General features: G+C 36.4%; 1 protein-coding gene across 3 annotated transcripts in view; it reads right to left on the bottom strand.

Annotated features, from left to right (window-relative positions):
* Window positions 1-1,174: 1,174 nt before the first annotated feature.
* Window positions 1,175-26,392, bottom strand: part of AGMO (alkylglycerol monooxygenase) — a 179,312-nt gene continuing 154,094 nt past the window's right edge. The window contains exons 13-14 of one of the 3 annotated variants that reach the window (XR_014883858.1): window positions 13,647-13,736; window positions 1,175-1,482 (exon numbers count right to left, since the gene is read on the bottom strand). Coding sequence is in view for 1 of the 3 variants with exons in the window: in XM_010712730.3 (XP_010711032.2) it covers window positions 1,402-1,482 (81 nt within the window). In the remaining 2 variants the exon portion in view is untranslated. Of the gene's footprint in view, window positions 1,483-13,646; window positions 13,737-23,988; window positions 24,078-26,392 lie in introns of all 3 variants that reach the window. The other 2 variants (XR_002116001.3, XM_010712730.3) reach the window with 2 other exon arrangements.

The following is a 26,392-nucleotide window of genomic DNA, read 5'->3' on the forward strand; positions in this document are numbered from 1 at the left end:
TTTTTTAATCTTCTCATTATTTACAGTGAAGAAGATCCACAAGTAAATCTTTCATTTAAACATGCCTTCAAGTTAAGAAGGTATCATCCTTACTTTGCAGCCCAGATCTTCGTACATCTAATTGAACAAGCACCTAATTTCTCAGTTGAATATTTAAGACAAAGTGATGGGCAAAAGTCACTTGATCTAAATACAGAGTAATTTAAAACACTGTTGCGATTTCATTTATATAACTTCAGTGTCTGAATGATGACTTATTGGAAACATCTAATTACATAGTCTATGGCATCTTTTATGGCTAAAGACTGAGCGTTAATTAAAAATAGGCTGGCTTCATATGTGAAGTTAGTTAGCATGCCCTTACTATCTTAAAAAAAAATGGAATGAAAGAAAAACAAAACAATCCCATTTTTAATCCAAGTATTATTGCTAGCTTGAAGCATGCAAGACAGTTTGCATTTTTTAGCTACTTGACTTTAAACACTACTAAAAGTTCTGGAGCCAAGTAGAAGTTGGAAGAGTGTGAGGAAAGAAAAACAACCTAGCTCCAGTATTTTTGCCAGTCCTGCTGTTTGGAGACTCCCTTTACCATTTGTATTTAATTTTCCTATCTTAGTAGAAACCATCTTTCCAGCAGCTCCTGAAAGATGTGCATCTCCCCTGAGATCACCTCCACAGGAAATTACAAGGAATTAAGGGCCCAGCCTTGCAAATATTTTGTCATGTGAGTAACATTAGTGAATGGGATACTTGTGTGCAAGTGCTGGCTTGATCAGTATCTAAGGTTGGCAACTGCAGGTGTACTCCTTAAATAACTCAGTCTAAACTGAAAGCCTGTGTTTTAAAATGCATATATCCGTCAACTTTTCTGAAGATATTTCAACTCATACTATTTTGAGATATTTTATCATGCTGTTTTTAATAATTGTCTTGCCTCAACTATACATCTTCATGTAGCTGTATGCTAGGAACACCAAACTGTGCATGATCATTATGGAAAAACTGATATTCATATATCAGCCGGTTGCTTTATACCAGATTGCTACAAATATGTTTTTAAATATTCCTATTCTGAAAATACTTTTCACATATGGTTAACTACTAATAAACATACTGAAAAATTACACTAGTTTTAATGGCTTCTATGACACGGTGATACTTTGCAAAAAAAAAATGTTATGAATGAACATTTTATTTAAATAGAGAGGTAAATTAAATATTTTAAAAATCAAATAAATTCACTTCCCAATTAATCTTTCAAATCTTCATATGAAATCAAACCCCTTCTATCATATGTAAAATGACTATGATTCAGTAAGAGTCATAGCTGATTAATTCCAAGGAACTTAGGTTATTCCGAAGCATTGTTTCCATAATTCAAGTGGTGTCAGATCTGCTCTTTCAGAGATGTTTATCTTTAGATGAAGTAATCCACCTCAGAGTTTGAATTCCCCAGAATGCAATGCAGAGGGAAAACAAGACCTACAACACAAAATTTAAAATGATAAGCATTATCATTTATACATACATACATAATACTTTAAAAATTATATTTATCTGGTAACATGAGTGTATAAAAGCACGAAACTCCTAAGGGGGAAAATTACAGAAGTATTCTAGGCATACTGATAAATTCACCTTAAGAAAGCATGCTTTCTTTTTCTATTACTCTTCTTGTTTCCATTTGTTCTTTCTGAATGGCATCAAAACATGGTAACTGGCAGCCTGTATGTGCAATATAAATAAAAATGACCATAATACCTAAGAGATACTAATTCTGCATGGGATGGAATGAAGTCAGATTCCCCTCACAACCTATCTGGGACAGGTAAAACCTCAAACTATCTGTACACTGCATAGTTATTAGCATGAAAGTAACACAACTCCAATCTCATAAAATAAAATTATCTTTCAAGAAAAATTCTCTTCAACTATTCTCACTGAAGATTTTAATTCTAATTGACCAAGGATAGGTTGTGTATTTAGAAATTCTGATGACACTATTAGTGCTATAGGTCTCATTTTTAAGAAAGACTCTCAAAATTCTCAAAATAACCAAAATACTTGTTTATTGGAGATTCAGAAAAATTTAACTTTTTTTTTTCCTGTGTTGTCACTGTGTAAAATCTGAGTACATCACCTCATGACTCAATTTTACAGCTACGGAGTGGAGCAGTGCTGCAGGCACATGCTTTTCTTATTTCGTGAGATTTGCTTTATTTCTACACTGCGATGTTGATGTAGAAGAAAAACAATTTTAAATAACTATCTGCATTTCTGATTTGCCTGTTATGCAATTGCAATCCATGTGAATTGTGGCACACATAAAATGATAATATCTTCTGACTGTGGAAAAACTCTTTGTCATACTATCTCGAGAAACAGATCTTATCCACTTGTCATAATTAGTACTTCTCTGACATGCTACTAAACTCTTTTCATTCCTCACCTCAAAAGATCACTTCTATTCCTGGAAGACACATTAAATATAGAAATATTTCATTTTCAGAAGCATTCTTAAGCACATTTAATGACTGAAATGCAGGGCATTTGTAGGGGATTAATGACTGCTGGGAGATGATGATCACCTGAAGAAGTACAGCTATGGGCCATTAAGCCCCAGGAAATGTCCTCAGCTAAAGATGGTTATTGCTATTATAGGCTGAAAATGAAAAAAACATGTTGGGTGAATTCTTCTTTTAAAAATAGAGCAATGCATTTTCTTCTTTCTTAATTAAATTATTCATTATGATTTTCATAAAGCATGCAATCAGTGGGGGCATTCTTCAAATTGCATTTATTACATCCAGAATAAAAAACCACATCAGGCACACTGTGGATCTGCAGAACAAGTTTGGCTTCATCATTCTATAACAGTATTGATTCACTGCCTATCAATGTCAGGACTGCCAATACTCGATGGAAAATAACGTATTCATGAAATAATAATGCTTTGAGGTTGAGGAAAAAAAAAAAAAAAATCAGGGAAAAAAATGAAGGGGCCACATCCTCCCTTCCATGACACAAATTCTGGCTGGCTCTATAGCTACAATGCTGACCTATAAGAGCCAGCTGTATGGGGCATCCAAGCAGAAACTTGCTATTGGGGCTGGAGTTCAGTTTCTTCTGATTACTGCTACGTATTCTGGAGGTAAAAGGTTTGTCCCACTTGAATAAATGGTGCAGTCAGGAGATGACAGTAATGGAAAACCAAGCTAATACATGCCAGAATTCAGAGCAGACAGTAGTGTGGGCAGCAGGACGCTGTAGAAGAGCATTTCACCGGGAGACTTAAACTATAACTGACTGTTATTTTTTTTTAACGTACTTGAGAAAAAATAGTTCCTGAAACTTATATATAGATATTCTGAATTTTCCGTTCAACTTTCTAGGATCCTAAGTGTGATTTTTGTTTGTTAGCTTGTTTTTTCCTTTTACAGTTAAATTTTTACATAAATTTACATTTTTCACATAAATTACCATTCTTTCTCAAGTGGTCCAAACTGACTACTATTTGCCTCTTGGAAAAATATTTATATATCAGTTTCCTAATTTAGTCAATTTTGAAACAAAAATATAAATTAAAGAGAATGCTTTCTTGTTTTTACACTGATAAAAGTTCCTCCACAAATACTATTAAATATCAAAAAGCTGAACATGAGCCAGCAGTGTACGCTTGCAACCCAGAAGGCCAACTGCATCCTGGGCTGCATCAAGAGGGGTGGTCAGCAGGGTGAAGGAGGTGACTGTCCCCTTCTACTCTGCCCTTGTGAGGTCCCATCTGGAGTACTGTGTCCAAGCCAGAAAGCCCCATTACAGGAGGGATGTAAAGCTGTGGAACAGGTCCAGTGGAGGGCCACAAAGATGATCAGGGGACTGGAGCACTTCTATGAAGACAAGCTGAAGGAGTTAGGATTGTTTAGGCTGGAGAAGACTCCAGGGAGACATAAGTGTGGCCTTCCAATAGTTGAAGGGAGCTTACAAGCAGCAGGGGAAGTGACTTTTTAAATGGTCTGACAGTAACAGAACAAGGGGGAATATCTTCAAATTAAAAGAGGCAAGATCAAGATTTTCGGAAGAATTTTTTTATTCAGAGGGTGATGAGGTGCTGGCATAGGCTGCCCAAAGAGTTTGTGGATGCCCCATCTCTGGAGGGATCCAAGTCCAGGTTGCATGGGATCCTGGGCATCCTGATCTGGTGGCTTGCAACCCTGCTTATGCAGGGGGTTGGAATGAGTTGATCCTTAAGGTCCCATCCAACCTAAGCCTTTCTATGATTCTACAATACTATGATAACAAAAGTTATAGAATGCAACAGTTCATCTTGAAAGCAGAATTTCTCACAAACATACATCCAGGAATGTTAAAGTGCAAATTTTTGCCACCTCAGTATAAGCACTTGTTATATTTATCTGTTCAAGTAACTACAAATTAATTATGGGCTCTCCTCTAGACTGCTGGAGGAAGACAGACTTCTTCCAAATATTTACATTATCTCCTTCCCTACAGTCTTTCAATTTCCATATAGCCTGTGTTCCCACTGTGAATAAGTCTACAGAAATGTAAACAACATTATTCATAAGAAAAAGATACCTTAGCTAATGGACTGAATGCAGAATTGAGTCTGCTGATCACAACAAATCCCCACTAGAGTGATCTACATTTATTAAGCTGTATTTTTAAATAATTAGCTAAATTCAGGCACCCAATTCTGTGTGATTAGCTTTACTAATGATCACTAATGTTATTTTCTGCCATTTTCTCTTTCTGTAATGATTTTTGTAGGTCTGAGTTGCCTAGACAGCACTGTGGTTTTTTTTCTTGCAGACTTCATCTAAACAGAATTTAGACACTGGTCTAGAATTGTAGACAAGTGTTCAAAGATACCCCTAGTTTAAGGAAAGGAAAAGCTTTGAACCACAAGTCATCAGATCCCTTCCAACTTAATCATTCAATGATTCTTTGACATTTCTCAGGTTCTGCTCAGAGCAGTTCATTCCAAATTTCACTGTAAGGGTAGTTTGTATCTGTTCAACAAATCCACTATATTTAGGGTACGCAAGTAGCTCTAGGGTGGGTTCATGAAAATCAGCACATTCAGAAACTTCATGAGGTTGACTGTTCACATAAAAAAATAGGGCTAGTTCTATCAATGATGTGCCCTCTCAATCTGACACTGCAAACTGTTTAACTGATATTGCAAATTAAACATTGCAAAGGTTTTTCTATATTCTTTCTCTCCAAAAGCACTAGAAATCATTTTACATTATGAGTATTAAGAATAATTTTTAGATTGAGAAGTCTGTTTCTATATATAACTATTCTTTTCTAGTTAATATGGAGAGAACAAACTGATATGATAGTTAATATAAAATACAATATAATAATATAATAACAATAGAATATAATAACAAAATGGTTAAATAGATTTCTCAAGTTTACTCACACTATCACTGTTTTCCCACATCTCCATACAAGACTACTTGTAAAAAAGAATGTGCAGAACTACACAGAGAAGATGGAAAATATATGTCTCAAAGGAGGGGTAAGAGGTTTACTGTCCTGAGATGTCAGGACCTGGGTAACAGCTTCATGCATTATCATTCTCAGTGCAATGTTTTGAAATGAGCAGTCTAAGGCTAGTAGAGAAATACCATGATTTTTGCAGTAGGTATAGAAAGCACTTGTAGAGTGCACAGGTTAAGTAGACTGCCGCACTGGTAAACAATTTTCAATAATAATACTTGGAAACCAAAAAGTGGGAATCAGATTATTATCATTTTTTGAGGAGGGTGAGAGAACTGTGGATAGAAAGGAACTACAATAGTAGAAGTTTCACAGCATTTATCCAAGATTTCTGCAGAAGTAGCAAGATGTCTGAAAATTCTCAATGAAGATTCATCGTACACATTCAGACTATTGGTGCAGCACACATCTCGCAGGTTCAGTATGTCCCATACACAGAACAAAGCATGTATTAATGATTGCTGGCACACATGCAATTAATCCAAGTACCTTTATGCTCCACAAAACTGTATTAATAGTTCACTCATTGACAGGATTCTTGCTGGTATGATATACTCCATTAGTTTTGTATTTCATAATTAGCAGATGATGAAAAGATAATAAAGAAGCAATATGTACATCATCTTCAGATTCTGTTAAACATTTTAAACTTTATTCTTTTATTAAAATATGGTGTGAGTCTCTAACGCCAGATAAAGCATGAAAATATAGTTTGTAAATGTCCCCACATCCTAAAAGTTCTATGTTACGCATCCAGGAAAGGCAGAGAAAGATATAGAGACAGGATATATATCCTTCTGTTGCTTTCACAGCTGGACACATCCCCACTATGAAATGAAATGCACTGCAGAGATGCTTGAGTTAGCAAGGACAGAAGTTGCTAAGAGTCTCAGCACAACACCAGGTTGGCTGACTTTCCTGGCACTGCACCTGAGCTACCACCTTGCATCCTTCAGCTAAACACACAGGGATTTTCACACAAGCAGATCTAAAATAGCCTATGTGCAGCCAGCACAATAACTTGAATCCTACTAGACTGTGGCCTTTCAAATCACTTGTATATGTATCCTATTGAATTGTTACTTATTATATTCCTTTCTTCTGGGGTCAAAGAACAATCTACAACCTAAACACTAGGATTCTGAATGTTTTACCTCATTCCTGAAAGGACAAAAATAAAAACAAAACAAAGCAAAACAAAAATCTGAAACTAGGAAGCTCTGCGATCAATCATGAACAGGAACTTCCACACATGTTACCTTGCATTGAGCTAATTCAAGCTAGAGATGGTATCAACATTATACTTATTAACATACACATAAACTCTCCTCATGATCTTCAGTACAAAAGTTGTCGAAATGTTTTACTGAAATATCTGAGAACACTTGCCATAGTAAATTACTTAAATCCATGCATAAATACCTAAATTATTCTAAAATATTTAGCCTTTTTGAATTGCATTCTAAAGCAGAACTCTGTTAAACTGAAGTCTTCTTATATGTTCAACACTCTAAAGTAACTTCTGCACCTTTTCACTGGTTTTTAAAAGGAATTCTGAGAAAGATTCTTTAGTAATTATAAACTGTCAATCATCTTTTGAGCTTAAAAATCTCACATTAAAAAAAAAAAAAAACATATTATTTACTCTATTACATATTCTTAGCTTACAGTGCTATTCTCCAGGTTTCCAACCAGTAATTTGTACCACCATATTGCCATTATCTTTTTAAATGACTAATTCTGGGAAACAAAGTAAGAGCCACAATTTGCTCTTTTTGTATTTGTCAGCCTTAAATTAACTCTCATCTCTATCTACCTATTAGTCCCCGTGTTTATGTCTAGGTACATGTCAAAAAACCTGGTGGCTTTATAATATTCCTAAAACCAAACTTTCAAATTCACATGAAAGACATATCACCTAAAAACATGTATCTGACAGACACATTTTGCAGCTCTTTGCAATTGCTTTCTGATTTTACTTGTAGTGGTTAAAGTTCTTCTTTTGAAAGTATTTCTTAAAATTAAAAATTGTGTACAGATATACGAATCCATGGGCTTAAGTTTTAAAAATAGGAAAATTATCATTCCTGGTCACTCTAGAAACTTCTCCAGTTTTCTTCATTACAGTTTTGCCATAAACTCCAAGCACTATGCCATCACTTAAGGAAACCCACTCCACACTCTGAACCTCTCTTCACTGCTGGCTCCATACCTTGCTCCTAGTGAACAACAGAGATGAGAATCATTGGACTTGTTCAGTGTCTGGTGTTCTAACTAGCTCTACCTCACCAGACTGGTTGATGGGTGCAATGCTTGAAGGAAAATCAGTGAAATAATGCTTTTTACATTTTTGACAATGCAGTGCTGAAAAACATAGATCGACAGTATTAAAACTAATTCCAAACTTTAAATTTTTTTTAAATGAAAAGGTCTGCATTTTTTCAGCTTTCATTTTCTCTCAAATATGAGAAACAATGGGCATAAATAAATAAATAAATAAATAAATAAATAAATTCTTAGCATACTTTAAGAGAACAGTTAAAAATAAAGCTTTCATAAAGTTAAGATGACAAATCTTAGAAATATCTCAGTCTGTAAGCATACTGGTTTAATTTTTTGCAGGTTGCAAGGCCAAATGAGATTGAAAGAGTTATTAATAGCTGTTCAGTGCAGAAACAAAATATTTGAGATAGTTCTGTTCCAGTTTGGCCAAAGCTGCTGAGTTTATTTTTTTAAACATTTAAAAAGGAAGTGTACCTATTGAGATGAAATATCTCAATTACTTTTATGCCTGTCAAGAGCTGTAACACAATTACATACACCTGACTGCACCACTTATAGCTCAAACACAAGTTGGAGAGTAAAAGAGATATCTCCAAATATTTAATTTTATAAAACATAAGCTAAAATATATGCAAAGAGAATATTTTCCTCACTTGTTGAAGAAATATAAAGCTTGTTTTCCTTTAATCAATAGTTTACTGTAGTGATCTGACATTTAATCAAATTTAAATTGTTCTCCTTTAGCTTAAAGAACCGAATGCTTTATAATGCAATACTCTACATTGGACATGTATATTGCTGTACATGATAAAAGTAAAATTACTGTTTTTATAAAGCCATAGGCACTATGACTTTATACTTAATCCTTCTGTGGTGCAGTAGTTCTTTACTTAAAACGTGGCAAATTCATTTAAAATACAGACAGGATGGACCTACACTTGAAGCTATCATGCTCACTTAAAAGAAAATTAAAGCAAAAAAATGATTGCACTTTGAACACATGAAGAAAATTTATAATTATAACATTTCAAAACTTGGATTGTTCATTACCTCACTGTGTAACATTCACCTGATAAACACTTACAGGAATAACTGAATCCCTCCATTTTTATATCACTTTAATACAACACCATCTTAGGAAAAATTTGTGTCCAATCTCTCCATCATTAATGAGCATAAAATATGTTTCTACATAGATAGGTTTTGTTTCAGAGTGTGGCTATTGTGCATATGTGCATTGGTGATGGTGAGCAAAACCAAGTGTGTGATGTCAGCTGGGAGCTCTCTGGCAAAGGTGGCTGCAAAGTAGAAGATCTCTGATGGCTGGTGTGCTAAATATGCTGTTATGAGAAAGCTGACTGGGTACAAGCTCTGAAATCAGAATACATTCACATTGTGGAGAGAAAAAAAAATTCCCAGCTTTTAACTATAAACCCACAGACATTAGATCACTGACAGGAAAACTTTGCTGCAGATGTTAAAAAGAAGTGATGGGAAAAAGCTTGCTACTGTGACTAATGGCAAATGTGAAAGAAGGGAACAGGAATTTGCAGAGAGAGATAAAACAACTGAGTCAGAAACAGAAAGGATTTCCAGTACAGTGGGAAAAAGAAAAACAAACGAAAGAAAACAGCAAAAAACTACCAGAAAAGTATTCAAGGAAGACTGGAAGACAGATCAAGGCTAAAAGTCATTTGACACAAAGATTGCTTCAAAAGCCAATATGTCTTTAGGAGAAATTAATCCTTTCATCAAAAAGATGGAGAACATAGAAGGCTGTTCTCAGCAAAGGAAATACATTAACATGCAGTGATACAGAAAAATCTTGCCATAGAAGATACATGTCCAAGTCAAAGATAGACAGAACACACCCAACATGCTGGCCAACCCTCTTTTTGAAGCCAAAAGCAGTAAAATGTGACTGTTTTTAAAGTTCCACGGAAAAGAAAAATGCTGAGGTCAGTCCAGCCCTGTGTTCATTACTGTACATGGAAAAAAAAAACAGATCTCTTTCTGACTACTGATGTGTCACTTTCTTGCCATACTATCAACAAAATTTCTCTGTGTTTTGGCTTATTATTTCTATTTCTCTCTGGGAAACTCACATTCCCAAATTTCACTGTCTTTTGATAATGTAAAAGTTGCTATATTCAATATTAACCACAGTTGTATTCAAATAGGCTAAGCCATTGATTTTCCTACTCACTCATCAAGACTTTCTTCTAGGAAAACTAAAGAAATACAATCTAAATGGAATTTCAGCATGGAAGGTACACAACTAACCTGAAGGAAAAGCCTCCAGTGGGAAAGAAATAATGAATCAATTATTACATTACAAAATTAGAGTGAAATTAGAATTTAAGAGAAAAAATATAGGTGTGCATATGCCTATTTCACAGAATCACAGAATGGCCAGGGTTGGAAGGGACCTCAAGGATCATGAATCTCCAACCCCCCTGCCACATGAGGGACACCAACCTCCACATTTAATACTAGACCGGGCTGCCCAGGGCCCCATCCAATCCATCCTTGAACACCTCCAGGGACGGGGCATCCACAACCTCTCTGGGCAGCCTGTTCCAGTACCTCACCACTCTCTTTGTAAAGAACTTCCCCCTGACATCCAACCTAAATCTCCCCTCCCTCAACTTAAAACCATTTCCTCTTGTCCTGCTGTTATCTACCCTTGTAAAGAGTTGATTCCCCTCCTGCTTGTAGGCTCCCTTTAGGTATTGAAATGCTGCAGTGAGGTCACCCCGCAGCCTTTTTTTCTCCAGGCTGAACAAGCCCAGCTCCCTCAGCCTGTCTTCATAGGGGAGGTGCTCCAGTCCCCTGATCATCTTTGTGGCCCTCCTCTGAACCCTCTCCAACAGCTCCCTGTCTTTTTTGTACTGGGGGCTCCACACTTGGACTCAGTATTCCAAATGGGGTCTCACAAGAGCAGAGTAGAGGGGGACAATCACCTCCCTGTCCCTGCTGGCCACCCCTCTTTTGATGGAGCCCAGTATACCATTTGCCTTCCAAGCCGCAAGGGCACACTGCTGGCTCATGTTAAGTTTTTGATCTATCAAAACCTCCAGGTCCTTCTATGCAGGGCTGCTCTCAAGGACTGCTCCTTCCAGTCTGTATGGATGCCTGGGATTCCTCTGGCCCAAGTGCAAAACTCTGCACTTTGCCATGTTGAACCTCACCAGGTTCACCCTGGCTCACCTTTCTAGCCTCTCAAGGTCCCTCCGATTGGCATCTCTTCCTTTTACCGTGTCAACCGCACCACTCAGCTTGGTGTCATCAGCAAACTTGCTGAGGATGCACTCGATTCTGTCATCGATGTCATTGATAAAGATGTTAAAGAGCACTGGTCCCAAGACAGATCCCTGAGGGATGCTGCTCGTTACCGGCCTCCACCTGGACATAGAGCCATTGATGACCACCCTCTGTCTGTGGCCTTTCAACCAGTTTCTTATCCATCGAGTGGTCCACCCATCAAATCCACATCCCTCCAATTTGGAGATAAGGCCATGTCAAAGGCTTTGCTCAAGTCCAGGTAAATGACATCGGTCTCCTTTCCCTTGTCCACCAATGCTGTCACTCCACCATATTTCTAACATTAAAAACAAAATAAACAAATCAAACAAAAAAAAAAACAACAAAACAAAACCAAAACAAAACAAAAAACCCCACAAAACCTAAAAAATACCTTTCTTCTTTTTTTTTTTTTCCTTTTTTAAATAGAAGGAAATTTCCTAATGGTTTTACTAAACTGGAGATTCTGAAGCAAATGTATAATTTAATCAAAGGAAAAACTACTAAATCTAAAAAAAACCCAAATGCTCAAATATAAATGAGAAATAATGGTCATCCAGGAGTACATCAGAAAAAAAAAAAAAAAAAAAAAACCTGGAGAGTTGGAGTAGTTCACAAACAAAAATTGCCTCAACCTTACAGTGTTGATACAAAAAGACATCAATGCCAGTCTGGTAGATATTAATAGAAATGTTTCATGTAAAACACAGTAACAGTTCCTGCTGTCTCTATGTTGGTGAAGCATTTAAAGAAAATATAGATTAACTGGATATAGTCCGGAAGCAGAAAATAAAACTGATAAAAGGTTTAGAAAAGTAGACTTGTGGGAAGCTTGAAGAAATTCTTCTGTGTATCCTTGAAGAAAATAAAACTCAGAAGGAGCAATGAAATTAATGTTCTGATATGTGAAAGAAAAATGCAACAAGAAAAGAAGATAAGGTACTGCTGAAGGTAATGAAATAGGGTTATATGTATATCTGTTTTCTAAGATTTTCACAGAAAATAACAAAAAGACCTGCTGCCTGGAATGCTGGTATGGCATTAGAATCAGCTATGTAAGGAAGCTGTGAAAGGTATATAAATGGTTATACAGGCATGTGTCTATGGCATAACTGTAATTGATCCTCCTTCAGTGCAGACTTCCTGCTAGTCCAGCATTTCTGTTTATTCACAATGAATACAAAGGAATTCTTCATCTCAAACTAACATTTGCTAAAACCATCTGCCTTGCCAACAGCAGTCAAAAAAGATGAGACTGCTTAGCTCACAGAGCAACCACTACTTAGCAAACACTTTTTGCAGTAACCAACCTTCATCATCTTAATTCTCAGATGTGGTTGCCATTTTAGTAAGGGGATGAAAAGTAAAATCTGCTGCTACTCTTTTTTTTTTTCCTTCCACTGGTTCTTTAGCCGAAAAGACTGATGGCAGAAGCATGAGCTTGCTCACTCTTATTTTATGCACAGTACAGTCTCTGCACAAAAAAATATGGTACTGTATAGTCAAATCATCTGTCCCTAAGACTCTGAAAGGGTAGTCAAAGAGTTACAGTAAGTCTGGGATGCTGGGTTATTCGTTTTGCATTCTTTGCCATAGATTAGACTTTTAGTGTTTATAGCTCCTGAGGTTAAAAATCAGCGAAAACATTTATCTCCCCCAAAAGGTAGTACTTTCTAACCCCCATCTCACTAAAATCTAAGAGTGAATTTCATTCACTACAGTAATGCAGACAGAATAAAAACATATCAGATTTGGCATTTCATGACTTTTTTCTGTGACAAACATCATATCAATAATTCTGAATACATGGTATTTTTCTCAACAGTTATGTGCTTGGATAAATACAATGGACATCTTTAAAAATCAGATAATTGAGTGTATTTTGTATATGGCTCCAGCTATTGAGCAACCTTAGCTACAAAGCTCATGGTGCTGACCAAATGAAGAGCTAAAAATGGTGTGAGAAACTGTTTCCGTCTCATGATTACTTTGGCTTTAAAAAGTTTCAAGTCACTATATGGTGAACAATTATACAATGTTGAAAAAATATCAATCCAGACTTCAGTTTTATAGAAATATATAATCTTCCTAATCTAAGGTTTTGTTGTTTCTCCCCTCCCCCCAGGTTGGATTCTAGATTAAAAGGGATATTGTGCCCTAAATACGATTCTGTCTTGGAAAGACTACTGGGTATTGTTTAATTTGTATGTCAAAGGGAGGGCTGAAGTCTCAACAATTGTTAACCTCTCCCATGGTGTGCTAATAAAAGGTCAGAGGCCCACATGTGGCTTGCAGCCTGGGGAATTTCTCTCAATGTTCTGCCAGGGATGGGACTGTCTGAACGTTTTCTCTCATAAGTTTTAAGCCATAAACTGCATCCTACTTGGCTCAGTGTGCCAAAACTGGACCCAGGGGTATCCAGAGTCTTGGCTGATGGGAAAAAATGAACGCTTCCTATGGAAGCCACAGCTGTTTTCCTGAGAGAGAGAGAGCACAGATGCTTAAATATTTTTCTGCTTTCCGTTTCTGACTACCTGTTCTGGCAGCCGTTTCAAGAAGGGGGGAGTATAGAGGCAGGCATCCAGCTGCTTTCAATAATCCTTGGCAGCACAGGTACTGATTATCTGAAAGTTAAACATATTCAACAAGCATTTTTTTGTGAATTTCAAACTATAAAAAAGGTGAGAGCATGTACTAATGCTCCCATCCTCCTCTCTTGAGCAGAAATTTATTGATCAGGATACACACCTTAATTATGAAAGTAGAGAGTATTTCAGGGAAGGAAAAAAAAGATACATGGAAATGTGTATTATACATACATATACACACGGAGAAATCCAAACATGTAGATATTATATATATTCTATGCATTTTCCAGGAAGAAGATTAGTTTCTTCAGTCAGACTATGGCTGAATGTTACAATACGGTTTTGATTTTGAATTGTGCGGTAGTATTTATCCTGAGTGTAACTTCTAGAAGTCAGCGAAAGTGCACAGGCTATGTTCTGTACTGATTTGGACTAGGATTGTACATAACATCAGCTACCTCCTAAATTCCACTGAAATCATATTGCATTAGAACACAGCTTATGATAATGTATAGTAACTGTTAAGCAATTATCTTTAGTTAATTTCTTATACATATTGGGGATCAATGACATTTCCATATATATAGTAGGTAAAATGTATATCCTTTTCTTCCAAACAGGTTGTATTGATGCTTGATAGCACTTAGATTGACTCCCTTCAAACTTTTTCTCCAGTAGCATCTTTTGAATTATTATGGAAAAAAATGCAAAAAAATAGCCCAATTCAAGCACAGTTAATTAATATACATCCAAATGGGATAGTAGATATCTATAGCTGATATGTAAAGAACAGAAGATCACATAAGACTGCAAAACTGGATTTAATGATTGGTCATTGCTCAGTGGATCAACACTTTCAGTTAAGATTACACTTCACCAGTTTATTTGCTTTTGAGGACAGCTGCACGTGCTTGCTACCTGCAGCGCTCAGTCAGTGCCTGATTCTTTTGTCACAATCTCTATGAAATGAAGAAACATCTGTCAAGAGGGGAAGCAAGCAGATAATATCAATGCTTTCCATCAAGAGCTGTAAAGTGCTTTGGGAAAGAGCAGCTCTATAAAAGTAGTGATTCTCCTCATCAGACAATCAAAAAGGCATTCTCCTATAAGATATCTGAATGATGTTTGCTTCAAGACTCAGGGCAGACTACTCGAACTGCAATGGGCCAGTCTTCCTCAGGATTTTCCCTCTCCTTCCCATTACACTCACCAAGACTTTTCATTTACATTCAGCCCAACAATGTTGTTTTTTTTTTTTTTGCTTCCAACTTGATCACCATCCACACAGCACTCAGATCTACTTCATCAACCAAACTATCTTGTGAGTGTTCTTTTGCTGATGGCTAAGAAGCTATCCAAGCCAGTGCATTTCCCAGACAGAGCAATAGCTTTGGCATGACAAATCCTGCAAAAAGTATTATTTAAGATATTTTCTGAGTGCTTACTTCAGACCAGGGGAGCTTTAAAACTAATGAAGTGAAATCCAGAGTGGTAGATATGCTACTTCTAAGCTACAAGGAAAAGAATTTAGGTCTACTCCAAGTGGTGATCTCACAGCTCAGCCGTGCAAATTGCTCCTCCCCTCCTAGAGGTAGAAACCGCTGGCAAGATGGATCATGTACAAAATTTTCAAGGAATGGAATAAGAGGAAGAAAGTGGTTTCACCCGACCAAGCCACCGAAAATCAACGAGTTCAAACAGTAGAAGTAAGTCACAAATTATGAAAAAGAGCTACTGTATTTGAGCAACACATTGTCTCAAACTGTTCAAATGGGGAAGAGCCTTGGGAATTTTGCTGCCTGTAGTATACACTACAGATTCTTCCCTTTCTCACTTTCTCATTTGTAACTCACTTATTGCACTTCCAAAAGGACCAACTCCTGACCTTTCCATTTTCTTTTCCAAGTCCTTATAACACTGCATTTGATAGCTTAGCACCAGAAAAGAAACAAATATACCTTTCTTTCTTCCAAAGTAAGTGACAGAAATCTTCAAAGATGTCAGGTGGCTGCCCAAGATAAAGTGTGCTTTTGTGACAGTGAAAGTCCATCACTTGCTAGCTATTTTAATATCATAATTTTCATTTGTTTAATAAGGATCAAAGAGGTTTTGCTTTTAACTTAGGTAATAGTGTATATTTGTCTCTAGTTTTAGTTTAGTTATTTGCAATGTTTTGCTGCTCAGGATTTTGCTGTTTTCACTCTTGTATTATTTTTCCATACTTCAACTGACTCAGAACGAATTTTTTTTTTTTTTTTTTTGTAAATCAACCTCTATTTCTGTCTTTAAAGCACTGTCAGAATAAAAATCTTTTGCAGTTATACATGTACATCAGTCAAATCAATCAGCAGTACTAAACAAATAGAACATTACTTTTTTTTTTTTTTAAACCAGCATACTTAAATACCGAATCATACAGAAAACATGGAAAATAAGTGTGTTACCATAAAAATCATTAAAGCAGGAGAGTGAAAGGAAATAGTGTTATAGAAGTGCAGATATCTTTCTGACAAATTCAGATATATGTGAAATAAGATCTAATTTTGCAACCTTTACTCACAGTAGTAGTGTTACTGAAATCTACAGGAGTTTTCACATAAAAAATATAGGATAAACCCTGACAGACTGAGAGAAATCCACTTTTTTAAATCTGCTATGAGAACAAATATAGTATCATAAAACAAATGATGTCCAGATGGGTAAAATAGCTTAGCAACAAGATAATCTTATAGAAAATGTATAGGCGCATCTATAGTGATGACAGATAATAGGACCCGAGGAGAGATTATTACAGACAATTTGGAGTATAGCATCTGAGTCATATCCCGATTGTTAAAGAAATTATTGTCAGATCCTGAAGGAAGATTAGTCTACATCTAAAGCGATTTACTACTGATATTATAATAACATGTTCAGAGAGTTATTATAATAACACAATTTTTGGAATAAAAGAGAAACTAATTGGTTCATAAAATTAAAGCACCTCTAGATTCCACTAACAACAGGAAAAGAAATAGATGAGCTATCCACGGATTAGTATATAATGAGGATTAGCAGAGACTGTAGTGCTATGTAAATGTATTCAGGGAAAAAAAAAAGGAGAAATGTGAAAAAGAACTAACATGTTTGGAAACAGATGTATTTTTAAATGAAGAAACACAAAGTTTTCATTTGCTAAGCCCACACAAGGAAATAATTTAAATGGATAGGTTTGTTCTAGCTGTGTGAATAGCATTCTGGGGGGACCATATCACAGCACTGACTCTGATCCACAGTTTCTGATCTAGATCCATGGAATCTGTCCTGGATCAACATACTTAACTGTGATATGGGTCATAACCCATACTGTGATATTGGTAAACTGTAGCATGGGGTTGTCGCTCAGGGTAAGTTGGACTGTCATCTTCCATAGGCTACTGTGGAACTGTGGCAAAGGCACAGAATTACATAAAACATCCCAAAACAAGCCATGACAGGGCTGATAAGAACGTTCTTCTCCCACACACATCCACAGTAAAGACCAGAAATAATTATAAAATGGAAAATACATTTTACATGTTTTTGTAATTGTGTGTGCCCAATGGTTTGTTGAATGAATTCAATCTGAAGATTCCTGTATTTGTTTGTATTCGGTACTGAAATATGATCATAGAAGAATTGGAGAGTTAAAGAAATAACATTTATACATTTTTAACAAAACTGATCGCGTGTGTTCTTTTTCACTATAGAAATGGTTAGAAAACTATGCAAACCATATCAGACCTATACTAATTATTTCCTCCCTGCAGTACCATATTCCTTTTATGAAGCATTGCACTCAGATATATTCATTTAAAGAACAAATGAAAAGTTTTATCCTGATGTGTAAAAGAAAAACAAACAACTTAGAGATTTAATCAAAAGGTGTGGTTGATTAAAAAGGAAACAAATGTGAAGTATGGAGTGTACCTGTAACTGGGAAATTAGGCCAAACATACATTTATCATTATTCTGAAGCTCTTGTATAGGACTGATATGATGAGCTTATTACAGACAAGAATTTATCCATTCAAATCAATTCTATTTTCCTCTTTTCACATTAAAAAAATGTTTGGAAATGTTTGCTGTTTGGCATTGTCATGGTTCAGCCATGAAAAGATTTGCTATGTTTCTGTGAGGCATGTTTAGATTTATTTTCAGACGACACAATTTATTCAACATATTTCAAGTTATATATAGGTTTTATGGAAATAGAATAAACTCAAAATAGTTTTATTAATCTAAATTATTTAGCTATTTTCTTATGGATTCTGCTTTTCCTAAAGTTCAGTCATGGCTTATTGCAAATATTTGATGTGTCTCCATCATACTATTAACTCAATTTTCTATTATATCTACATTAATGATATGCTTAAACTTTTAAGAAGACCACCCTGATTCTCCAGTTGAAATAATCAAATAGATATTTGCAGTCTTCTTAACTGGGAACAGTCTTTGGCATAAACATGGAGCAAATCTTGAATTTCTCAAGAACAGGCAAACCACTCTACCACAGAAGTCCCTCAAGCAGGAAGACTAGTTCAGGGATTAGAAAATCTTAAAGGATTTACAGAGAAAGGATAAGACCTGCAATATGCCATCACTAGGTCAAACTTATGTCTCCATTCAACAAGAATCAAAAATTGCCTCATTGAAGCAAAGCGGCATAAGGTGGTCTATTTACTCATGTAACAAGTCTGTAGTATCTTCTCTACATTAAAAACTAAAGATGTCAGCAGCATCCTAGCACTGGCTGTATGTTGGTAAATATCCCATCATAAGCTCACAAAGGTAGGAACAAAAAAATACAGGCTCTTTGGACACCAAACAAGTAAATTTATAAAACCTCTTCATTATAAAAGAAATACAATACTTGTAACTTCATTCTTGCTACTTTATTGAAGAACTTTCTAAATCATCAAGTTCAGTTCCGACAATGATACGAAACTATATAAATAAATATTTTTTTCCAGAAAAAACTCACAAAGCATAAAAAACCCCTAAAAATATTTTCCAAAATGCTTTGCTAAACTTTGATCTGTAAAAGAATTACAATATCTTCAGCAATATATACAACAAAAAGACCAGGGAAGCCATTATCACACACTTAGAAGCACACATGGAGTGGAATTACAGGTCCTCAAATACCAGGTTGTCAGAGCTGGCTTTTACTCTTCATGCTCTGGATAAAATCTAATAGCACATTACAGAATAGAAATATATTTTCTACACTGAAGTGTCTGAAGCAACTAGTGTAGCCTAGAAATTGCTTTGGAATTTTCTGGGAGGAAAATGTTATGGATTACACAGCATTATCGTAATTCACATCATTATTTTTTATATTTATTCATTCAGATTAATTAATTAATTACCCCTTTGAGCATTTGTGTGGTGTCTGTAAATAATTGTGTAATTGCGGCCTGGTAATCCATCACAAAAGATTTAATGTGTAGGTTTATGTGTGGAATGCTTAGCTGAAGCAATATTATAGTGGTGAAATCAGAAGAAAAAGACACAATTAAGATTTCTGTACATATATCAGCGTGGCAAAAAATACAAATAAAAGTAAAAAAAAAAAATTGTTTAAGCAGGTACAAAATTTCAAGAAAATAAAAAAAAAAAAATCAAGTATTGTTTCATAAAACTCCGGAGGACTTGCTTTTCCAGAAAATAAAAAATTTCACAGGTTGATTAGAATAAGTGCATGTTGTAATTAATTCCTATTGAGAAGGTTAAATTCCTCTGAAGTTCCTCTTCCTAACAAATCAATCTTGCCAAACTGGCATGCTAATGAGTGGGCACTGTATTGTATATACATAAGAGTGGCACGCTGCAAAAGATAATCACCTTTTCGCATAATCACAAAAGCTAATAGATATTTAAGTCAGTTCCTGTAGTTGACACTGGGAGCTTGCTTTCATTTTTGGCTGTAGTTGCAACATCTCTGTAGATCAATAGGGAAAAATCCTGTTTAAGTATTTTCTATACCTTTGGGGTGAGTAAAAATTTATGAATAAGTGTATGGGAAAACCTGCCACCAGCCAGATATGTTTGTGTGCACATACACAAATATGTACACTTTGTGTAACTATACACATACTTCTAGCTTTGCAAAATTTGTACATAAAATATGAAATCATAATAGCAATGTTTTGCATGCATTTCACATTGGCTAAAAAGCAAACATTATACACGACTGTGAAGAATTAAGTACCAGTAATAAAAAATAACAGTGACTAATTCTAGAGGCTTCAGTTTTAATTATTGTTATTATGATTTGTTTAAATTAAAAATATGTCTTAATCTTAGCTATGACATAACTAATAATGTTAATGGGATTGCATAAACCACATTTGTCTTTCTTGTTTTACATCCAGTGTTTGTTTACCTGAACTCAGCAGCCCTGCCAAATGATTTTATCTTATTTCATATTAAACATATCAAAATGTTCGCTTTGCTACACTAAACTTTAGATGTTCTCAGTTTTGTGAGTTTAAACACACACTCTGACCTGTTTGTCTGCATTGCCACCTGGAGGACCTCATGGCAAAATCAGGTGAGATTTTAGCTAAGGCTCTAGGAGTTCAAGCTGCCTCTTGTGCTTAAGAATTGACCTTTTTGCTCCGCTCTGCCCCTTGATGAGTAAGAGCTGAAGCACTTGCAGAGAGACTTGGATGTGCCAAGCTAGTCAAGCAGGCTAGTAGGTAATCCATGTAGATTGTTTTCCAAAAAGAAAACAAACAAAAAATCCAACACAATAATAACCAGCAAAATACACAAAACAAATAAATCTAATGAGACATCAAACAGCTGTTTTTGAAATTAGTAGTTAGTCTGAGGCCTTAGTTGTACACAGCAACCTATAAACAAGTGAGGAAGAGCACACTACTTGGCTGAGCAACAGTGATTTAAAGAATTTTGCAACACAGGAAAAATGAAAGTTCAAAAGGAATATATCAACTTGCAGAGCATATTCAGGTAACATATCACATTTGGGAAGGAAAAGAAGCTGATGCTTCTCTGAATGACTGTCAAGCCAAATCCAATATAAAATTAAGGCAAAATATTTATTCATAAGCAATGTAAATAGAACTCATCCTGCAGAAAGCTAGAGGACAATATATGATAGCCATAAACACAGAATCACAGAATCACATAATGGCCAGGGTTGGAAGGGACCTCAAGGATCATGAATCTCCAACCCCCCTGCCACATGAGGGACACCAACCTCCACATTTAATACTAGACCAGGCTGCCCAGGGCCCCATCCAACCTGGCATTGAACACCTCCAGGGATGGGGCATCCACAACCTCTCTGGGCAGCCTGTTCCAGCACCTCACCACTCTCTTTGTAAAGAACTTCCCCCTGACATCCAACCTAAATCTCCCCTCCCTCAACTTAAAACCATTTCCCTTGTCCTGCTGTTATCTACCCTTGTAAAGAGTTGATTCCCCTCCTGCTTGTAGGCTCCCTTTAGGTATTGAAATGCTGCAGTAAGGTCACCCCGCAGCCTTTTTTTCTCCAGGCTGAACAAGCCCAGCTCCCTCAGCCTATCTTCATAGGGGAGGTGCTCCAGTCCCCTGATCATCTTTGTGGCCCTCCTCTGAACCCTCTCCAACAGCTCCCTGTCTTTTTTGTACTGGGGGCTCCACACTTGGACTCAGTATTCCAAATGGGGTCTCACAAGAGCAGAGTAGAGGGGGACAATCACCTCCCTGTCCCTGCTGGCCACCCCTCTTTTGATGGAGCCTAGGATACCATTTGCTTTCCAAGCTGCAAAACAAACAAACTTTTTTTCATCAAAACTGCCATATTTTCAGAGAGTAAAACATTTCAGAAAAGTCTTTTCCATATGTTCCCTGAAGAAGTTTAATACTCCAGACTTATTTTGGTTGAAGAAGCCTCACTGATCAAGTAATGGGTATGAACTGAGGTAGATCACTCTCTTCATAGATCCAAACCTTGCTATTCTCAAGAAAGGAAAAAATGCTAACCAACACACAGAGAAAAGACTGCTGAAAGGAGGAAGAAAGAGTGTTTCAGCAAAAGGAGAATAGGTACAAGTGAAGAATTCTCCCTCAGAATTTTCTGGGAGGTAACTATAACTAGTGCTTGAATATTACTAATACTGTGAGTGCAAGGAAAATGCTTATTTGCCTTAGGCTGGACACTGGTGTGGAGAGTTAATGTGATACCAGAAGTCTGAATAACAGTCTGAAAGAAAAAATTTAATCTTATTCAACATGGATTTAAACCTTATGTTACACAGTGAGTACGGACTAGACAAAACAGAGATCAAAATCTTGGAAAGTCACAATTGTAGTCTTTAGCAGAAAACAGACTACCTGTTATAGGCAGAAAATCATATGATACCCTCAGTAGAGCTAAAAGTTTCGGAAGAATAACCTACAGAGATAGAAAGGGAAATAGGAGAAAAAAGAAAAAAAAAGTATTACAATAATAAGAAAAATTTATCTTCAAGATGTAGAGAAACTACATGGAATTATTAAAAGAATGTTATTACATAAGTTACATCTTCTGCAAGAGGGCTGTGTTTTGGCTGTCTTTGATAGTACTTCCGCATGGTGATCATTTCTGTGGCCACCTGAGGCCTGTAAGGACATTTTTTCCTGCGCTTTACCAGAGTGCAAATTCTTGATTTTACATCTTTTCCAAAACCAACAGGAATTTGATACTGCTACTATGCACTTGGTGTCTGTACAGAATCACAGAATGCCTTGGGTTGGAAAGGACTTCAAAGATTATCTAGTTCCAAGCCTCCTGCCATGGGCAGAGTTACCAGACTATATCAGGCACTAGATCAGGCAGTCCAGGGCCTCATCCAGTCTGGCTGTGAATATCTCCAGAGATGGAGCATTCATAACTTCTTAGGACAATTTGTCCCAGCACCTTACCTCTCTCTGAAAGAAAAATTCCCTCCTAAAAAATAATCTAAATCCCTTCTAGTTTAAAACCATTTCCCCTTGTCCTAGCACTATCAGACAGTGTAAAAAGTTTCTATCTCTCCTGATTATAAGCTCCCTTTAAATTATGGAAGTCAACAAGTCTCCTTGGAGCCTTCTTTTCTCCAGGCTGAATAAGCCCAGCTCACTCAGCCTGTCTTCATAGGAAAGATGCCTCAGACCTCTGAAGATCTTTGTGGCTCTCTTCTGGAGCCACTTCAATAGCACTACATCTTTCTTGTACTGGGGACACCAGTCCTGGATGCAGTACTGCAGGTGGAGCTTCACAGGCATAGAGTTAAGGGACACAATCCCCTCCCTCACCCTGCTGGCCTGCTCTTTTGATGCAGCTCTGTATACTGTTGGCCTTCGAGGCTGCAAGTGCACATTGCTGGCTTGTGTCCATCTTTTCATTCATCAGGATTTCCAGGTCCTGCAGGGCTACTCTCTATGAGTTCTTCTCCCAGTCTGTATGCATACCTGGGATTGCCTCAATTCAAGTACAGCATCTTGCACTTGCTCTTGTTCAACATCTTTAGATACACACAAGTACAATTTTCAAGCTTGCCCAGGTCCCATTGGATGGCAACTCTTTTATTGTATCAACTATACTGCTCATCTTGGTGTTGCTCACAAACCTGTCAAGAGCGTACTCAATCCCACTGCCAATGTCATCAATAAAGATGCTGAAGTGAGCTGTCCCAAGATGGACCCTTGTGGGACATCACTCATCACTGTCCTCCACCTGGACGTAGAGCCACTGACAACAAGACTCTGGCTGTGACCTTCCAACCAATTCTTTATCCACTGAAAAATCCAGTCTTCATGACTATATCACTCCAATTTAAAGATAAGGATGTCATGCAGGACCATGTCAAAGACCTTACAGAAGCCCAAGTAGATAACATCAATTGCCCCTTCTCCACCAAATGCCAACACTCTATCATTGAAGACCACCTGTTTGGTCAGGCATGATCTGCCTTTAGTGAAGCTGTGCTGGCTGTCTCAAATCACCTCCTCAACTCACGTGTGCCTTAACATCTCTTCCAGGATGATCTGCTCCATGATTTTCCCAGGCATATACGTGAGGCAGAGTGGCCTGTTGTTTGCCAGATCTTCCTTTCTCCGTTCCACAAAAATGGAAGAGATGTTTCCCTTTTACAGTCATTAGTGATTGCATTTACATCAGTTCTCTCATGAAAGAAAGTACTGGATGAAAGCAAGTGTTGCCAAGCTCTTCACGTGTTCACTAAGTTTAAGGAAGAGAGAATTAATTTGGATGTAAATATTTCTATCAAATACTTACTAGTTAATTCCCAGCATAAGCATACCACTCCAGATTCTGATTTATGTATGAAGAAGAAATCCTTCTCAAATATTCTTAAAGGACTACGTCTGCAATATAAAGGATGTAAAATAAGAAAACCTCCAGAAACCTCTGACAGAAGAAAGAAAAGAAAACAGTAGACAGACATGGAGGTGAGCAGTGTAGGTGTAATACAGAATAAATATTACAGCCTGCAAAAACTACAGGACAACCTATTTTAGTATGCTTTAGTGTTTTGAAACTACTAAACTGGTTTGGTATTATGCTGGATCCTCCTTATATTTCTTCTACAGATTTCTGCACAGGAAATTAAAGTCTGTACTTACTATATGGTTGTTACTTAACTGTAACTGTTAGGCTTCAGTAAAAGTCTCTTTAGCAAAAGAGTGCTAAAAAATAACAAATCATTAACCTATTTGAGACACATGTGAAGGATTAATTTGAAGGACAGAATTTGTTTCCTACTGAAGGGAACAGCTTTTCGCAAACAAAGTGCTTGTTTATTCATTCTTGGTTTTTTGTTTTTTGTTTTGTTTTGTTTTTTTAATATATATATAAATATAAAGCCTATAGAAAAAAAAATTTTGAAGATACAGAAAAGAATAAATACTGTACAGTAAGGAGGCAGTGAATCAGAGTTGGAATACTCTGAGAAGGGAAAATTAAGGAAAGAAGGAAGCAACAATAATGGAAAAGAAAAATAGAAAACAGAAAGCGATGAGAGAAATGAAAAAAAAAATTACAAAACACATTGGGTTATTATAAAGGTGTGCACTCATTGAACAATAAGGAAGATGGAAAAAAATCTACAGATTTTCTCTTTATGCATATATTTTTTCTGTAACCTCTCCAGGATAAAGGGCTTGCTGGTACTTAAGAAGGCACAAGTGTATTGTGAGGCTACACAATTGTCCAACATCAGATGTAGCCAGCCTTTCTGCTGTCCTGCTGGCTGGGTACAGGTTACTGCAGGACTCTCTAACCTGGCTTTTTCTGCAAGCTCACCAAACAGTCTGGCTGCCATTTCATAAAACAAAAGTCATTTGCCAGAAAAAGGGTTAAATTTAATACAGCTGGACAGCTGAGCAGCTGCTTTTATGATTTAAATAAAAACAAGCTGAAATTCTTGCTGTCAGCTCAGTGATATATGACTTGTAATGGGATGTTTCCAACCTTTTCTTCCATATGGTTGCCTATGTTAGGTAATACACACAGCCTACAGTGCAACTAGCTTCCCAGAAAACATCTGGGTCCCATTCCTGCTCCGTTAGCTTCAGCGTTGCCTCCCACAAACACAGATGATTCATAGGACAACATCCCTTTGGTTAAGGATCAAATTAGGACATTTCATTGATAATTTTATCATGCGGCCCAACTGGAGTTATGGGAAAATGGAACTCATTCAAAAAAGAGTTTCCCCACACATATTTCCATTCTGCTATCTGCAATTGATAAAGCTAAGATTTCAGAAACAGATATTTAATGACTGCTTAGAAAAAAAATAAAAAAAAAAGTAGCCTATCTCCCCATCGAGGAATGCATTTCTATTTGATTTCATATTCTCTCTTGACTAGTTTTAGCGTTACACCCCTTAATAAAATGCATATGCTGACAGCAAAATCATAACATAACGCTTATTTTTGGAAGCTGAAAGCAAAACCAATGTCTTCTATTGATAAGAGATTAGGATCTGATGTATTTCTTTTTTTTTTTTCATGTGTTAAAAAATATAATGGACTAAAAAGAAAATGGACAACCAGCCTTGAAGCTCATGCAGTGAGAGAGGTTTGCTGCTAGATTCCTGTTAAGAAAAGACAAAGTTGACAAATACCAGCCTACCACTTCTCTGGATTGGGTCCTCCAAGCATTCATTCAGTGGATCATTTAATTACCCATTTTTGAGAATTGAAACTTTGGGTGTTATCCATTGCTTTATTTTTTTGTGGTCATACTTTTGAATATAAATGGCTGATAATGCCAATTATCACAATGCCAGTTGTGTCAGCAACTAGATGTACAAATCAATGAACTTACACAGCAATTCACTGATTTGTACATCTAGTTGCTGACACAGTTCGATGGTCTTATGTGAACATCTTTAAATCTTTCCCCGAACAGTTTAAATTCCATATGAGTTGGTTTGGTGTGATACATCATTTCACTGACATGAATGACAACAACAAAAACAAAATACAGCTAAGGCATGAAACCTTCTGTCTAATCAGTTTTCAAAATGTCATTTTTCCCCCTCAGAATCTTAGTGAGTGACAAGAAGTAGATTAGAAAGATAATTTAATTATTTTAGTTTATTAAATAATTAGCAGCTAGCAAACACCTCTCTAGTTTTGTTTTTTTTTTTTTATTTGAATTTTCATTTAAAATT

The sequence above is a fragment of the Meleagris gallopavo genome, chromosome 6 (genome assembly GCF_905368555.1).
Source record: "Meleagris gallopavo chromosome 6, MGAL_WU_HG_1.1, whole genome shotgun sequence".
In the NCBI taxonomy this organism is placed as follows: Eukaryota; Metazoa; Chordata; class Aves; order Galliformes; family Phasianidae; genus Meleagris; species Meleagris gallopavo.